Genomic DNA, 18,880 nt, shown 5'->3' on the forward strand with positions numbered 1-18,880 from the left:
ACCTAATGAACGAGTTAAATAAATGTGCTGTAAATATTATTTGGTTAGAAATCGCACGATGCATAAGTTTTAAGTAGTAAGCTAATCTGCATTTGTTTCTGATGCCGTTTTTAAACAAATTTCCTTAAATATGAGGCGAAAAAAAGTACCTTGGTCTGTTTCAGTTGTATTGAAGCTAGAGGACTCAAATCAGAGCCTCACTCATGTAGGTGAAGAGCTCTGGCTCCACCTGCTGGTCCGCTGGAGACTTCAGCCCAACTGTACAGTCTGTCCATCAAGTGTACAAGGGGTTAAGTTCAGTGAATTTCATACAAATATTAATCTTCCTTTATTATGCCTAAAAAAGCCTTACAATTTTACCCATAAGTACTGGATAAATATCAGCAACATGTATGAGATGAAATGATTAAATTAAAATATAATTATTCTAGAAAATCATGGTTTGAATATGAGCTACTGTACACACTGCATGCACATGAAAGCACTGGTCAATAACCGTTAAAATAGTTTTACTTATGGAAAGTCTCACAACATACAAAATTTGACAAGGCTTACAGTCAGTGTATTCATATAAACAGATCATTTCTGTGACATCTACAGATCATTAATATATGTAAATAAGCCTACAGTGTGAGACTTGGAGAACAGAGGTAATTAGCATATCAATGGAATCCAGCTACAACTGACTTGTGATTGAGCACTTCCACTAAAGCAGGGAGTACAAAGCAAATCAGAAGATGTAGACCATATAAACAACCTCTGAGAAGTCTGACTTTCACAAAAATTGATTTTATAAAAAGTTGATATTTGACCTCCAAACATTTTCATCCCAGTGATTTCAGTTCCAGTGATTATACCAATAATGTACTTTTCAGTGTGCTGAAAAATAGCAGCAAATGCTTGTGGAACTTAAAGTTGAGGAAGAAAGGCCTCTCATTCGTGGCAACTGGTGGCACAGACAGCGAGTGGTAATTTTTCCTCCCATTATCACATATTACAATCACAATAAAAATATTTTAGTTTGTTTACATTGTCCAAGTCTTCCGCAGTTTTGATACTGTATGAGCCATAGGCTGAGCTGCTCCTGCGTCTCACATAACATCTAATGCAGCATTTATAACCACAGTGAAGCACACTTAAAACTACACAGTGAAATACGTCAACTAAATACAGTAGATGACAAACTACATTGTAATACGTTCTGCTGTAATATGTTCATGTACATTTAAAATCTTATATGAACTATTAAAATAAGGCAGGTCATAACTACAATGTTTAGATAAAAACAGCATTGATGAAAGGTTCAAACAGCAAATCTTGGCTCAGTGACTTCATGACTGCATGTTGCCCAATGCTACACAATAGTGCTCTAACAACCTTGCAGTTTAGAGTACAGTAATTAAAAGCATAAAAATGAATGCAGCTACTTCTCATAAGAACATAGAAAGCAGAGCAAAAGAAAGGCAAAGATAAAAAAAATAATTTCTGTAGGAAGAACTACTCCAGTTATAAAAATAACGAGTAACGCATTGTGATCCAAATGTGTTCACAAGCTCTTTCGCAGTCATCCAATCGGAGAGCAGGTGGATCAAACTTTCTACATCGAACATCCAGTCACAACAGGACTGGGTCTAACATGTGCTGCTGCTGCTACAACAAAGGGCTGTATAGTCTCACTCAAAAGAGGTATAAAAGTTATCAAAGGAATGGTGGTCCCCAAACACTGGACCCTGCTGCTAACCCTTTGTGCAGTAGAGTTGAATTGTTTTATTCTTAGTCATCAGCATTGAGATCTGGGTTTGTGGATGCCATCTGTCCAAAGCCAGCGTTCTTGAAGATGCCCAGAGTCCAACTGTCTGTGCCTGCACTGTAAGGGCACTGGAATGTGTTTGACTGGAATGTTTGACTCCCTTAATCAAGGGAAACCTTTTGATGGTCCAGTGACAGGTGTCGGGCATGTGCTCAAGGCATCGCTCTCAGAGTTCAGTGGTCAGCAGACCTTTGGGCTTGTGGCTGTCGTCCTTGGTTGGGTGAGCCACAATACTGTCAAAGATCAATTCAGCAATTGGTGGTTACAATCAGAAGCCGAGTTAAAGGGATAGAGATCACCCAAAAATGAAAATTCTGTCATAATTTACTCACCTTGAAGTAGTTCCAAACCAGTATGAATTGCTTTCTTCTGCAGAACTCAAAAGCAGATATTTTGAAGAATGTCAGTAACTAAACAGTTAATGGACCCCATTGACTTCCATAGTATTTTTTTTCCTACTATGGAAGTCAATGGGGTCCACCAACATTCTTCAAAATATCTTCTTTTGTGTTCAGCAGGAGAAAGAAATTCATACAGGTTTGCATCATTTACTCAACTTCAGGGTGAGCAAATGATGAGAGAATTTAAATTGTTGGGTGAACTATCCCTTTGAGTACATACTCCAAACACTAAAGAATTCAATTAGATTAAGTTAAAGCAATTTCTGTTGCAATAAAACATTTTTTTTTTTTTGCAGTTTATATGCTGCATGCAAAAGCACACTAAGTATGGGGTCTGTTTTTTGAAAGAAATGAACACTTTTATTCACAAAGGATGCATTAAATTGATTACAGTAAAGACTTTTATAATTTTACAGAAAATTTCTATTCCAAATAAATGCTGTTCATTTGAAGTATTCATCCAAAAATCCTGAAAATAGTTTCCACAATATTTAGGCAGCACAACTCTTTTCAACATTTATGATAATCAGAAATGAGCACCAAATCAGTAAATTAGAATGATTTCAAAAGGAAGGATCATGTGACACTGAAGACTAGAGTAATGGCTGCTAAAAATTCATCACAAGAATAAATTACATTTTAAAATATGTTCAAATGTTAAGTTGTAATATTTCATAAATGCAGCCTTGGTGAGAAGGATAGATTTCTTTGACTTTTTTTTTTAAAGATTAAAAATGTACAGACCCCAAACTTTTGAACGGTTGTGTATTTAATGGAATACACAACTACTTTTGACTGGCTGTCGGTGAAAAAAAACACACCCACATAATGGTGTAGTTACAGCATGACTCCTCTTGTATTTATCATCCACCAAGTTGAAAATGGCGAATCTGATTGCTTAGAAAAGTAATAGGACAACTGCCCTCAACAGAGCAGAAAAAGGTTATGGCGCAAGGATGAAACAAACCTGGTGGCAATCACATTATGAGTGAGAGAGAGATGGGGGAGTGGGGAAATAGCAGCTCCCTCAGGATGTTGAGATGACATCTTTGCTGTACAGTCAAGGAGGCCGTTAGTAAAGGTGCCAGACAGCTAGAGGAGAAAGAGGAAGCAGGGGACAGTCAGTCACTAAATTAACTACTAGAAATGTGAGAAGTGAGGATAATGAAAATGCACACTCCACTGAACATGTGGCTTGAAAGGGAGTCATCTGGATCAACATCATCAGATGCAATATGAAAGCTTTTGCTAAATTTATAAGTCTACAGAGTGCATATACAGAACTGCAGAGAAATAGGAAGAGACAAGTGCTTTGATAAAGTTGCTGCTCTTCTACAATATTGCATGGATCAGTGCCTGGAGTGACAGAGACCGCTAAAACTCTGATTTCTGCATGTACTGTTAAGGCTTACCAAATGTATCATATTCTGAGAATTCATTCTATTCATCTATCTGAGATTTCAATTTCATTCATGTAATATCTTCTAGTCAGGATTATTCAAAATGACACTAAACCTTTAGATCAGTGGTTCTCAAACCTGTCCTGGAGTACCCTCAGCACAGCACATTTTGGATGTCTCGCTCATCAGACACAACTGATTCTATTCATTAGCTCATTAGTAGAGAGTGCAAGACCTGAAGTAGGTGTGTCAGATAAGTATGACATACAAAATGTGAGGTGCTGGAGGTCCTTCAGGACAGGTTTGGGAACCCCTGATTTATGCTGGGTACACACTACAAGGTAATCGGGCAGATTTTGGGCCTATTTCTCCCCTCCCGACAATCCTAGGTAATGTCCTTATTATCTTGATGGTTCTACAGATTATCTTATCAGATTTTCCTCTGGTGTGAGGTGTGTTAAGAGTGACTGAATCTGCTCGGAAGGACATTGAAGGCGCCTCGATCGCGAATCGTAAATATTCAACATGTTGAATATTTACAATCAGAAATCCTGAGGTGTGGGGGAACCAGAGGACAAACGCGCGCACGCTCTGGAGATTATGACGTGAAACTAAACAATATCCAATCAGAAAGCGAACTGACAGAAGACAGAAGCATAAACGCAATCATGGTACAGAACAAAGTTAAATGGATTTGAACAGCAGAGATGGAGGATGTTTGTCACAGCATGGCACACCACTCACTATAGAAGCAAAACTGTTAAATCTATATTTTTTTTGTCCTCTTCTTTGTGGTCTCTCACATTTTGAAAATCTTACAAGTTTTCAAAAATCATTTAGTGTGTACCCAGCATTAGATAAAAGCTTTCAGATGGAAAAAAAAGCTCTTGATTTTAGAGTATTTTAGCAGTAAACTCACTGTAGGTGCTGAAGCTGGAATGATCCATCGAGGAGTGATTGTTGGTTTGGGGGCTGGAACCTGTGTCAATTCAAATGTTTCCATAAAATAGTAACACTTTAGCAATGTGGAAAAATCTGTAACAGGCATTATTGTGCTATACAGTCAATTACATAGTCAAATGGTAAACGCTGGCTTACTATAAGCAGTATAAGCTTATTGGTTCAGTCTTAGAGTTGCAGTGCTGAACTTACTACAGGGATGGGGTCTGTGAAGTCTATCAGGTTATCAGTCAGAGGGGCAGTCAGCGGCTCAGGATCCTGAACTTTGACCTGTATTGCAAAAAGCCACATACTCTAAAGGGAATGCCAACCAAAAGCACAGTCAATGTCTAGATTTGCATTTCCTGCAGGAAAAAGACAATCAATAAGTTTTACAGCTTTTGTAATCATTAGAAAACAAAACTTTAACAGATGCAGAAAGACAGAGATTGATAGTAATATTCAATATAGATGGGTAAACAAAGGAGTAAATAGTAAATATAGCATTGCTAGGTGGTTTCTTAGTGGCCAAAACACCCTCCCCGAGTGTTATTCTGGTCCCTAGATATGGCGCAGGTCCCTCCCGTAATAAGTCTTAAATTATTAATACGTTTATTTATTTATTTATTTCTGCAATGGATTCATTAAGTTGCAGTCACAATAGTTTTGTGTTGCGTAGAGGAATAGGTCCTAAAACCCAGAAATGAGTTTACTTCAGGTTCCAACGTCCTGAAGTCAATAGGTTTTTGGTTAAATGCCTCAAGTAAGGTCTGTGGTTAACACAAGCTCAAGATATTTTCACATTTGAATCTACTACAACATAAAATACATCAGTAATACACACCACTCATGATTTTTTTTAAGCTTTTACATATCTTAAAAGGGTGTCAGTGACACCCTAAGGGAACTATTATGCCCCTTTTTACAAGATGTAAATTTAAGTCTCAGGTGTCCCTAGAATGTGTCTGAAGTTTCAGCTCAAAATACCATGCCATGATATGCCATGATGTAAAAACCCACTTTTAGGTGCTAGCAAAAACATGCTTTTTTCATGCACGTGTCTTTAAATGCAAATGAGCTGCTGCTCGCCGCCACCAATCCAGAATCACTGCCTTCATTCACAGCTCCTGCATGCATCGGATATTCTGCCAAATTCTAACAAAACATCTGCTTGGTTTTGATTATCATCTATATCGCGATCACACTCAGGTTTATTATCATGCGTTTTAAAGCTATATCAGTTTAAACTTGTAACTGATTGTTTTCTGAGCGCACACATGCACAGAAAGCTGGCTGTCAGATGACACGTCTCGTGAGTATTAAACTAACATCTAATCACTAGTCTGCTTTTACAGCCTTGTTGTGTTTATACTCATGATCTTGTATAATATTTTAACTCAGAATTTCCAACCTGAAGACTTTATATAAAGACAAACAGTTTACATTTCTGAGTTTACATTTAGAGTCAAAAGCTGGTGACAGTAGTGACGTTAAAGTTGTGTGACCATGGCGGAGTTTGTTTATAGCCTAACTTTTGCTTTTTGACTTCTAGCAATTCTATTTAGGCAACAAAATTCATAAACTTTGTGATACTGTCATTTGTGAAGATTATCATTTGTGTAAGTATCAAACTTTTGTTGGTTCCAGAGATTTTCTGCAATAATCCAAAAACCAACTTATTGTTTTTTTACCAAGGGAACCAGGGTGATGTGAATTTTTGTGCTGGCCTACAATATGCAATCTCTGCAGCACTCTATTACCTGCTGAACCAGCCAAAATGTCAACATGAATGTTTGACAATCAACGGAAAAAGAAATTTTTTTTTTTTTTTTTTTTTTTTTTGCCGAATTCAATTTCCCTGTAAAGGAGAGCATGCGTTAGCTGAGAGTGAGTAAATGATGGGGTATGTTGACAGCTGCTGGGGACTCTCATTACAGCGTGCCAGCAGCTGGAATGACATTAAGCCACTTTTGTTACCTTGGATGACTGCGTTTCATTCAGTGGATCTGATAACAGAGGCGGCACAGAAGAAATGAAGTCATCTGTGTTCTCTTCCAGGCTAAGGACAGACAATGGATAGATTGGTTTATGAAAATGCCAAGTGATTGGTCTTTGTTAGAGAATCTTGAAGATGCCATATATGACAAAACAATGGCAGTTGTTGATGAAGTTGTTTTAGTCCATTTTGTGACAATAAAACAAGCAAATAAACAATAAACATTATAACAACAATATTTAGGCATTTTCAATATTGATGAAGCATGTCTGAGAAGAGCTCTGGACACAAAACCTTTTGATTTGAACACTGGTAATGTGCACAAAAGACAGAGAAATCCTTTTAACATTTCAAAGCACTTCACAAGCCATTCATTAGTGTTCATTCAAAAGACACACAGGAAATCACAATGTTCACCCTTGAATGAAATCTATGAACACCTCTTATGAAGTGTTTGAGGAAATGACTCAGAGGTCACTTGTGATTACTGTTGATTATGGGTTTGTGTGTGTGCACATTTGGACAGCTTCCTACCAGAGCACAGCAGCCTTGACAAAGTGGGTACCATTGTAAAGGTACAAATTATTTGCACATTTGGCAGACGGTTTTGCCAGTGTGTGTGTTCCCTGAGAATCAAACCAATAATTTTGGTGTACAAACTGAGCATCTGATGTTGGCATAACTAGTGAATTGTAATTTAATCTCTTGTTCCTATCCATAATAACTGATTTTCTTATGGTATATAATTTCAACAATTAGTCACATTTGATAAATTTAATTTGATTCTACAGATATCTAACTGTAAATAAAATCTGCAGCTGATGTGTACAGTGATGTTGAATAGAGAAAAAAAAAAATCTTCCACACTAAGACACTTATTTTACATATCTTTCTTTTATCATGTGGCTATCTGAGCTGAATGGCTCCAAGTCAGTGTACACAGATAACTGTGCAGTCAATCTGTGGCATGAGTACATGTTTCCAGGCAGACCACGGCCATATGAACCTTCGGTAACTACATATCAACAGTTGCCACTAGATGGCAACACCAAGCTACATTAAGGATATGTTAAAACTAGATTAAGGAATGTTCTGGGTTCACTACAGATCTTTGGAGGAATGTGTCCAAATCTGTACTACTTCCTTACGTACATTCTTGCCAGTTCTAGTTAACATATACTACTTTAAAAAGTTGGGGGTTGTTAAGATTATTAAATATTTTTGAAAGAAGTATCTTATGCTAAGGCTGCATTTATTTGATCAAAAATTCAATAAAACAGTAATACTGTGAAATATTACAATTTTAAATACCCGTTATCTATTTTAATATATTTTAAAGTATAATTTAATTCTGTGAAGGAAAGCTGAATTTTCAGCATCATTACTCCAGTCTTCACTCTTCAATGTCACATGATCCTTCAGAAATCCTTCTAATATGTTGATTTGCTGCTCAAGAAACATTTCTTATCATTATCAGTATTGAAACAGTTGGGCAGCTTAATATTTTTGTGGAAATGATGATCTATTTTTTCAAGATTCTTTGATAAATAGAAAGTTCAAAAGCATTTATTTGAAATAAAAATTTTGTAACATAATAAATGTCTTTGCAGTCACTTTTATGCATCCTTGCTGAATTAAAAAAAAAAAAAAAAAAACATACTGACCCCAACCTCTAAATGGTAGTGTATGATCATATACAGTATAGAAGAAATAAAACAAGCCCTGGCTTGCTGATGGGAGGACCAGGTGGCCCCTTTAATCTGGGTGTGCCCCAGTTTCTGCCTGCCTGCTTGTGCTCCACTGTCCCAGGAGGATTACAGGCCCACAGGCTCACTCACATGGCCCTACTATGTCTTAATCCACACACTCAAACAACAAAGCAATGCTTCTTTGTAGTACAATCTTCTCACTGTACTTGGACTAGGTTTTGTGTGCTGTGATCTCACCTGCTAGTAGAGCAGGGCAGCAGGCTGGGCTGTTTGAACAGGTCCCAGGACTCCTGCCGTTCCGCTCTCCCACTCACTGGCAGAGAAGTTGTGCTTCCCATACGCCCCCCTCGACACGTCAGTCTGACAAAGAGAGACAGGCATCCACCGTTCACATCTTTTGTTTTTAAAAAATGATTCTTTTTAATAACAATCATGTAACAATTAAAATGTTTGTATTAATGTTTGTCATCGGTTACAAGAGATTATTACAAATGTATCAAAAACAATGTCTGACCTTGAATTTCAGCTGCTACATTGTCATTTATAATGGCAGTGCATGAAGCAAATAATTTATGGCATAAACTGACATTAAACCCAAAAACAGTTTAGCTATAAAAGGCATTCTACACCTTTAGCACAGATGTACAACAGCGTTCTCTCCCTCAAAATAAATCGTACCTGGCTGCTGCCTCCTGTAGGTTACAGTTCTTGTCTGGAGTCAGTCCAAGTTCATCTCTAGAATCCTGAACAAAGAGATGGACATTTCCAAACATATACATGCACAAGACTTTATGCAACAGTTTACCTGACATTAACATATATAGTATCATGCTGATGTTGTGACCATGTATGTACCCCTTCCACCCCCTTGAGGAAGACGAACAGCCAAATTTCCTAGAATAAGCTAATATGTTAATACTGCACATAAACGCTAAAACTGCCTATGAGAATACCTTGAGTGCTGCTTCTGCCTGAGCTTTCAGGATGTTGCTCTTGAGTTCATCAGGAGCTTTGAGCTGGTTCAGCACAGGACTGTTGCCCTTACTATTTAAACTTTTCTCTGTCAGTTTCACCACTTCCTCCTGCACACAAATAAAAGATTGAATGTGTGATGATGAAATTGTATCCACTGTGTATTTGTGTTCTGTTAATGTTCCCTTTGCTTAAATATACAGACCAGGCTTAAATAAATATCAGGTCGAAAAGACCTTAAGTGGCATTGAGCTGGAAAAAATATAGATATCACTGATTGCAGTAATAACATGAGTAATCATCTTCCCTATTCACATTTAATGTAAAGTACGTCCTTAGGTTAGAGTGTTGAACACAGTGCCTACTCCTTTTATTTAAAGTCTGTCAAGCTTTAATTAGAAAGCTTTGTTCTCAGTGTGTGTGGGGACTTCTGGATGGCTGAACTGACCTGGTTGTTCATGTTGAGGTTGACGTTAGTTCTGGCAGGAGCAGACACTGGAGTGTTTTCGATCTCTAGTTGCTTGAGCCGAGCTGCAGCCTCTGTGGATGAGAACAGATTCAGTGAGCATCACTAAACAATGAGAGGTCAGATAGACAGATGGAAACACATCTGCATGTGTGGGGATCAAAACAGATTCACTCTTGGGTTAATTGGTTCACACAATGGAAAGGCAGAGTGTGACATCGCCATAACTGTGCAGAATATAAATACAGGTCTGTTAAAATACTCAAAATAAAAACCAAGTAAAATATAAATTAAATAGTTTTGTCATAAAAGCCTTTAGATATTAATTCAAATATATAAATGTATATATCCAATGTATATACATGTAAATGTATATATAAATGTATATACACTACAGTTCAGAAGTTTATGGTCGGTACAATTTTGTTTACATCTCTTATGCATCAAAACTGCATAAAATAAAAAAAGTAACTGCTTTTCCACTATCAGCCCAGTGCGAGCCAGTGCCAGCAATGTGCCGGGTGGGGTCAATAGCCTCGGACCTCGACCCACAAGGTCAAAAATCAAGCTGCGTTTCCACTGTCAAGCCAGTAGCAAGATCGCAAAATGCACATGACAGAAGCAAACGTTTGGTTTTTACTTAAGGACTTAAGATTCCAGCATCTATATTTGACCAATGTTTTACAATAAAAAAGTTACAGTGACAGTAATTTGTTAATTTGTGTCAGAAGTGAACCTCAATCATGCTGAATTAAACTGGTATTTACCATTTCACATAAAAAAAAGAACACATACAGTACCTATTCAGTTGCACCATAAGTTTTTACTGTCACCTTTGATCCGTTTCATATATCCTTGCATAATAAATATATTAATTTCTTTAAGAACGGTAATCTGTGTGTAATTGGTACTGGTCAATATTACTGTTTTATTCATTATTCTGGTAGGTTACAAAAGCACTAAACATTTCTAATGTACATTATAAAATTGTTTTGATGTCTGATTTTGCTTTTGAAGCATTTAAAATGGTTCATTGTAAATGCACTAAACATTTTAAACGCATAAAAAACATTATGTAAAAAATAAAAACATTGTCCAAAATTTTCAGTACATCCCACTGTATTTGTGATGTATTAACTGACCGGTCAGAGAGAGGGTTTCCTCGGTGACAGTGCTAGCTGTGGTATAAGCTGCACTTGGTCCCACTTCTTCTGCTGTCACCATGGAAACAGTGGCCCGAAGAACCTCATCTACACACGTCTCCAAGAGGTCAGTCACCAAGGGCATGCTGTGAAGGATGAAAGGGTTAATTACCATTTGTCAGTTATAGGATGTAACCCCCTATGTGCTGCGCGTACATGGTCCACATCAATAGATATGACAATGTCACTCACCTGGACAAAAGTCCTTGAAGCTGAGCCAACCTCAAGTTACAGCTATGTATGCAATAGCACAGTATCGCATCCCAAATATATGATAGTCAAAATTAAAATATATTATACACACACATTTTTTATATATATATATATATATTTTACACCCAGTGAAAGATGGTGTTCTCACAACTAGATGCGTTAGGGTTGGGCGACAGATTTACTTATATATGCGATGTTTTGCACAATCCTAATAGCACATTCAAACCTTTATAATCAAATTTTAGAACACACACACTTATTACTGAAGAACCTCACACAAAAGGAATGGAACTGTTATCTAACAGAGTCATATGCCAACTGACCACGCACATTCCTGTAGATCTAGATTAAAAGACCACACACACACACACACAATTTGCACTATACAGTATTCAGTGCCTGTACAGACCAAGTAATTAGCACTTCATATATATATAAATCATTCCATTCCAAATCAAGTTTGTCATTTACAGAAATGTCACGTCACATCACATGAGTTCTAACACAAAACGTATATAAATCTCCCACAGACCTAAAAAGAAACTGAAACAAACAATGGGGAGTTGCTTTAGTTTGTTAGTTTTAATCAAATGTCTTACAGCCATGTAAGATACAGCTGTCCTTTGGTAATAACTGTACTGTTGACAATCTAAAAACCATGTATACTGCCCTACACGTTGTCAACTGGTTAAAATGTCTAATCACCCCAATAAGAACTTACAGCAAAGTTCAATAATCAGATCATTCTTATTACACAGAGATATACTGAAATAAAACACATCTTAATGGCACTTTTTCACAAACAGGCTACAAATAGGTTTCCCTATTCCCTAAAAGGCACAAAACCAATGTTCTTAAGAGGGGGAAAAATCCCTCTTTTTCTTTAATTTAAAGGAAATTTTTTTCCTATAAAATAATTTTCCTTTAAAAATAAACAGGTTCTTATTTAGGCAGCACTGTTACCCACTTTGGTATTTTATTTTATCCATTTTTTTTTTTTTTTTTTTTTACATTTATTTAATCAAAAACTAATAGGTTTTCAAAAATTTCTAACCTCAAATAAATATAACCATCTTGAGGTGGACAAACATCACTTTCTAAAAGGTAAAGCACTTCCTTTAAGTGAAATTCTAATGCCCTATTTTGTACCCTATTTGTGAAAAGCACCTAATAATGGTTTTAAATGTACAGTAGGTCTAAACAATCAATTAAAACCAAATATGTTGATCAAGGTATAACTTTTATGTCAAATAAATAGCTAAAATAAATGTCAACAAGATATTTCCTGTGTGACAAAGCTGGTTGAATAATGACAAAGTCATTGTCATCACAAGCACAGCCACAGTAAGAATTTCAGGCATCTCCCATGAAGGTTATCTCATCACTCTGGCTGGTTTCAGTCTAAGAGGGAAAGGGCATAGAACGCTTTCTGTGGTTGGAATGAGGGGAAGAGTCCAGGTAGTTTCACTTGATCTCAGTCAGAGAATATGCCTTTTATCCTGGCGTTTCCTGGCGCACAGTTTGTATCCAAGGAATGCGGGGGAGGAGGAGCTGTGACAGCATCCGTGCCTGAGAGGAGGTGCAGGGCAGTCACGCTGGAGTCAATGGTGGGATTGAGTGGGGGGAGTGAAGCCTGGATGGGTCAGTGGAGGAGGGGGGAGTGTTAGCATGAGGGGACAGGAATACTGTAGAGTTTGATATGCAGACATCAGAAAAGGGTAGGCAACATAAAAAGGGAGGTAAAACAAAGGCAACAAAACAAGGTAAGAAGTTGAAGGAGCTAAGGCAGAGGATGATATACAGAAGATATATTAAGAGCTACATAGTTCATAGATGAATGCACTAGTTCAAACGCACTGTAGAGGCAGTATTTCCTGGTAATGATATTTCACTCTTTCAAGCTGCATTAACACACAATGTGTTCTACAAATTTAATGTAGTTTAATATCATGCATTAAACATATCCCATTCATAGCCTGTTCTAATGCAATGATATTTTCGAATATCCTAATTTCTGAGTGAAAGGGAGTAAAATATCTTCATGTTTAAAATCCATTCTTAAATAATGGTACTGTTAACCACTGGACTACTACCTTTTGCACCTTGAATAATAAAGTATGTGGTAGACTTCTCACTAGCCAACTGCCTGAGAGGATAGATTCAGACTACAAAAACAAACTGTCACAAATACAAGATAATACAAATACATTTTTATATAATTTTATCTAGCAAAAAGGCACAAGTTAATTGCATCTTTTGAGTGCATGCTTCCTGAATCACTATTCAACATATATCTTCTGTCCTTGTTGCACTCAACAAGAAACATCTGAGATGTCTGATTTTCAAATTATGTTCCTTTTAATGAATCAGGGTGCATCTCAATCAACTCCCTAGCTTCCTAGGTCGTGAACCTGTATATCGTGTACTGTACAACATCACTACTGGTATTTATGACCCAGAGCAGAACTGATATATATTATTTTTTAATGTTACCTAAAGTACATTATTATAAATACCTTGCTTGGTAATATATGTGCAACATTTCAGCCGTAAAAAAAAAAATGTTAGCTTGATTATGTTCATCACCTGTCTAGCGATGTGTTTATGCTGACACAAATAATGGTTTGCATGTTAAAAAACATCTATTGCGTGTCATTATGTGTAGTGAATTGGCTCATATGATTTATGTTTTGTGCTTTAGAACCTCCCTTATGTTAAGGGAACATAGTGAGCATTGATGCTTCCTGGTTTTCACAGTGCATTGTGGGCTTATTTATGGAGTGAGCGTTTCAGTTCACTGCAAGTATTTTGCGATTGAGACAGTCCTTAAAATGGCCAAGTCCCTGAAATAGGGAGCTGATTGATTTGAACAGATTCACAATTTGGTGAATCTGATTCATTGTTTGAATAATTTTACCATTCACGAATTAATCACTTTGTTGAGAAGCAAAATTAGTATTTTTACTATTAAGTATTATTGAGACTAATTAATTAATAAATATTGAGCAAAAATGTGTTACTAATATTAAAACTATGATATTATACTTTATTAAATATTTATTAAATTTATTATAGCACAAAGATGTGGCAATGAAAATGGATCAGTGGGAGAGCAGATGGTAAGACATGTAATTTGAAAAAAAGAGGGATGAATAACTTCAAAACATACTTGAGTGAACAAAATTGAAGGCAAGAAAGTATTTTTAGTCTATTTACTAGGTTAGGCAGAAGGGGGTTGTGTTTGGTTAGTGAGGAGTATTAATAGGACTTAAGAATCAATTAAAATAAGAAGAACAGAAGTGAGAAATTGTCATCAGAAAGGAATGGAGAAGAGATGTCCACTTGTCTGTGTTGATTCCATCTTTGACAAGCAAAGTTACTAGCAGTAGTATCAGGTTTGATGAAGGAGAGGACAGGACAGTCACCAAGCCAAAAACAGAGAGCCCATTGCTCATCTGGCATTTACACCACACCATTCTATTGGCCCAGCTGAGATCACAGGTACCCTACTGATTAGGTTGGTTGGTTTGGACAAGAATCAAGCAATAGCAAAACTGATGTAGATACTGATTTTCCCAGCCAGAGAAAAACAACAACATACAAAGCCAATCACAAGGACTCCCTCAGAAATGCACTGATTTGTTGAAGTGAGCCTATGAAGGGTTGAAAACAGGAGTATACATACCTTGCCTTATGAAAAGGCCACTGGGGTTTCAGAACATCAGACTAGAACAAAGTTTAACAAAAAAAAAAAAAAGAAAAAAGAAAAAAAAAACTAGAACATTAAGGAACGAGGATCAAATTTTCATAAGACAGGACAACATATCCAACACTCACAATAATACCACTGTCTGATTTAATTTATTTTCCATATTTCAATTTTATAGCAAAGCTCTGCACAGCACAATAACCCCAAAGACAGCCTCAGGAGATAGAGCAAGACGGGGGTGGGTGGGGGGGGGGGGAGACAGAGAGAAAGACAGGCCTTTCACGTCAAGAGAGAGTTTGTTGTTGTCAGCCCAGCAGGCGTTTTCTCCTGTGCTGAAGCAGCCATCTGCTCAACGTCAAAGCTAAACAGCATGAAGCACCTTCGGCACCAGTCACCAGCCAGCACTACAACCTCACACCAGCTCACCATCACACTACCAGCAGCAGTACCAAACAGCCAAAATATATCTTTTATACAAGTGTTGCACTCTGCAAAAGTGATGTTAACTGGCTGTGCAGGAGCCTGGAGTAACAGCAGGGAATCAGATTAACCTGCTTAGAGGTCTTATTGCATTAAAATTGTGAAAAGCTCACCTCCTCTTGTCCGATTGGCTGCCACCGGGGCTTCTGGGGAGGGTTTCGATTTCCATGGGACCTGGTGCAGAGGGTGGGCTGCTGACCACGGGCATACCGGACCAGGGAGGCCGTGTTTGGGTGGGCTGAGGAAAGAAGTGTGTGGGCTGCAATTAGGTACAAAAAAACTCAAAGCAAAATAGCCTTGCCAAAACAAATATGTGAATGCATTAAAAAAAAAAAAAAAAAAAAAAAAAAATCAAGTTAAAATCAAACTAGTTAGAGATATCAGTGTTTCCCACAGCATTTTGTGAGACTGTGGTGGGTAGACATCTGTTCCTCTAGGGGGGTCTGGAGGCATGCCCCCCGGAGGGAAATTTAGTACATTTTAAATTTAAATGGATAAATCTGGTGCATTCTGAGAGCAAAATTAAGTGACTATATCAATGAAGAAATTTGTTCTCTTGCAAACAATTTTGTGCTCTAAAAATAATTTATTTATTGGTGATGGTAGGGCACAGTTATGTACACAACATATAGTAGGCTAAATGATAGTTCATAATTGGTCAAACATTTAGATTATACATTTAAACCACTAAAAATATGTAGGAAAAGAGGTTACTTTTGTTGAATTAAGTTATTAGTAGGAGCCTGTATCTATACATCTGTATTTGAAGAACTAATGGTCACTCTTTGTTAGTGACTCACCAAAGCTGCATTTATTTGATCAAAAATACAGTAAAAACATTATTGCAATTTAAAATAACTTTTTGATTTTAATATATTTTAAAAATGTAATTTATTCCTGTGATGGCAATGCTGAATTTTCAGCAGCCATTACGCCATTATTAACCCAGCCATTATTGGTGCAGTAACATTTTTTATTATCAATGGTGAAAACGGTTGTGCTGCTTATTATTTTTGTAGAAACTGACAACTTTTTTCAGGATTCTTCGATGAAAAAAAAGTTTAAAAGAATAGCATTTATTTGAAATAGGAATCTCTTGTAAAATTATAAGTGTGTTTATGGTAACACTTTTGTATGAAGAACACTTTTAACTAGTTTATTAGCTTGCATATTTGATGTTTATTAGTACTTATAAAGCACATATTAATGCCTTATTCTGCATGACCATATTCTACATCCCTAAATCCTATCCCATTCCTAAGCTTAAATGCTACAACAACTACCTTACTAAATATTAATAAGCAGTAAATTAAGAGTTTGAGGCAAAAGTCATAGTTAATAATGAATGTGCTCCCCATACCAAAGTGTCACTGTTCACCGTCACATTTTTAAAGCAACCTTGCTGAGTAAAAGTATTAATTAAAAAAAAAAAAATCTTACTGACCCCAAACCTTTGAAAAGTAGAGTATTTTACATAATTCATTACTCTGAGATTTTTTTACTCATGTTTACTCATATGCAATAATTTATGTTTGGAGTGAAATACGACCTGGCATTTCTTTGGAAGATTAAACCAAACAATTAAAACAAAAAACATCTTAACTGTAATAACATTGGTTAGCAAGTACATTTTTGTAAAAGAACAGCAAGGATGTACTACCTTTGTTTCTGAGCTTGGGCTCACTCCGTTATTGTGGTTACTGTGGAAAGAGAAGAGAAAATGTGAGGTGATATATAACCTGTCAGGATTTATGAGCTACTGTTGACTGACTACAGTAGGCAGCACAAAGATGGTCCCTTTATAGAGGTGACCAGAAAACATTGCTATGTCAAACCAACACTGGAACAGCATGAGCTAAGACATTCCTGATGCTGTTTCAGCATGTGACCAGGGGCCTCAAGTATAAAACTTTCCGTAGATTTCATCCTAAAATCTAGAATTTGCGTATGCACAATTTTTCAGAATTATAAAACCAATGCGTACCTCCGAGCTTGAGCAAAATTCCCTTTATAAAACCCAGTCAGCTGAAGATTGTGCCTACATGCATCTCCACCCCCCTCCTCCCTGAAATAACCATATATGGAGCTTAATGTCTAGTTTTACTAGACATGTCATCTGCATATCATTTCCATAGGCATATTCCTAGTCACTTGATACCACATTTAATAAATGCCATTTGTGCCATCAGATTACAATAAAAATCAATCAGTATCTTTGTCTTGTTTTAGAATAAATTATATATCAAAAATATCCATAAAAGCCATATAAAATACTTTTTAGAGAACATTTTCAGAGAAGAGTTATTCTCATTCATTCCCACTGGCAAAACAGTATTTTTAATTGTTTTAAACAAATCAAATTTATACAGTTTTTCCTATAAAGAACATATATTTTAGGATGTTTATACAGTATATTTTTAATGGAAACAGATAAGACTACTTATTTTTTGCAGTGTAAATACAATTGTCTGACATTGACAAAACTTTTTTTTTTTTTTTTTTTTAAGTGCAAATCTTACAGTTTCTTTCAAATACAATGGTATTTTTCATAATATTGGGAAGATCACAGGAGGAGTTATCATTAGGCTACTGTCTGCCTGCACACGACATCGCCTGCACACGACATCAACAGCACACCTCCGTGCCGCAGTGGTTGTACAGTATTGTCATCGGACCGTTTTAAACTGCCAAATGGACCATTCTACCACCAAACTAATCCAGCAGTGTCTGCTATAATATCAGAGTCAAGTGAGCATCAATGATTATTGTTCTCGCAGCTCGCAAGAAATATTTTCTCAGAACATGAGTTCTGCAAATTAGTTTAAAGAGGAACTGTCATGCACCTAGCACTCCTTGCTGAATTAAAACATTAAAATGTATAGTGTGCCACAGCAAAGGTGTTCAAAAGCAGCGCATTCACTACAAATATTTCTAAATTCTAAATTCATAAAAAAAAATTTAACTTCTGGATAATGATTTTATATAATTTGAGTGTTTAACTCCATTAATAAGACTAGAATATTTAATCCAAATGTGTTTATCAAAATGAAAACAGAGTTTAAAATCATTCTGTGTACTTCATTACTTTGCTCACTCCAGTAAAAGTGTGTGTACACAGTCTAGAGTGAGCGGAAAGTGTGCACATATATACGCTGTTTATTTTTTTTTTATAAATATTTTATAAGCATATTTAAGAAGCATTATTGTATTAGTCACAGCATCAGTCTTGAAAAGTCCCTACAAATGATCATGACAAAAGTGCCAGCACATGATGTTGCCCACATTTGCATCTTTAAATCCAGCTAAATCATAGTCTAAGCAGGGGTATTTATAAGTCTTTCAACCTGACAGCATGCCCTTAAGCTGACAGACTAATGATGCATTATTCCCCTGGAAAAAGAACATAGTAGTAGTACTTCACATCCTATATTACATTCAAATCATGTTTAAAAAAAAAAAACCTCAAAATACCCTAGTTAGTTTGACAGCATCTCGGTATATCTGGACATTAAATCATTCATAGTTTATAAACAGTTACTATACGCACACATAGTAAAACTATATACTAGTATAGAAACATGAT

The 18,880-nt window shown here is 36.4% G+C and overlaps 1 protein-coding gene across 3 annotated transcripts in view; it reads right to left on the bottom strand.

Moving 5' to 3' along the window:
* Positions 1–328: 328 nt before the first annotated feature.
* epb41l5 (erythrocyte membrane protein band 4.1 like 5) overlaps positions 329–18,880 on the bottom strand; it is a 40,646-nt gene continuing 22,094 nt past the window's right edge. For all 3 annotated transcript variants that reach the window (XM_067408976.1, XM_067408974.1, XM_067408975.1), the window contains exons 15-26: positions 16,958–16,997; positions 15,411–15,535; positions 10,836–10,981; positions 9,676–9,767; positions 9,209–9,337; positions 8,934–8,998; positions 8,493–8,615; positions 6,528–6,609; positions 4,764–4,841; positions 4,531–4,590; positions 3,179–3,303; positions 329–2,043 (exon numbers count right to left, since the gene is read on the bottom strand). In XM_067408976.1, coding sequence (XP_067265077.1) covers positions 1,977–2,043; positions 3,179–3,303; positions 4,531–4,590; positions 4,764–4,841; positions 6,528–6,609; positions 8,493–8,615; positions 8,934–8,998; positions 9,209–9,337; positions 9,676–9,767; positions 10,836–10,981; positions 15,411–15,535; positions 16,958–16,997 — 1,132 coding nt within the window. In that variant the 3' untranslated portion in view covers positions 329–1,976. The remainder of the gene's footprint in view (positions 2,044–3,178; positions 3,304–4,530; positions 4,591–4,763; positions 4,842–6,527; positions 6,610–8,492; positions 8,616–8,933; positions 8,999–9,208; positions 9,338–9,675; positions 9,768–10,835; positions 10,982–15,410; positions 15,536–16,957; positions 16,998–18,880) is intronic.

Source organism: Chanodichthys erythropterus, chromosome 14 (assembly GCF_024489055.1).
Source record: "Chanodichthys erythropterus isolate Z2021 chromosome 14, ASM2448905v1, whole genome shotgun sequence".
Lineage (NCBI taxonomy): Eukaryota > Metazoa > Chordata > Actinopteri > Cypriniformes > Xenocyprididae > Chanodichthys > Chanodichthys erythropterus.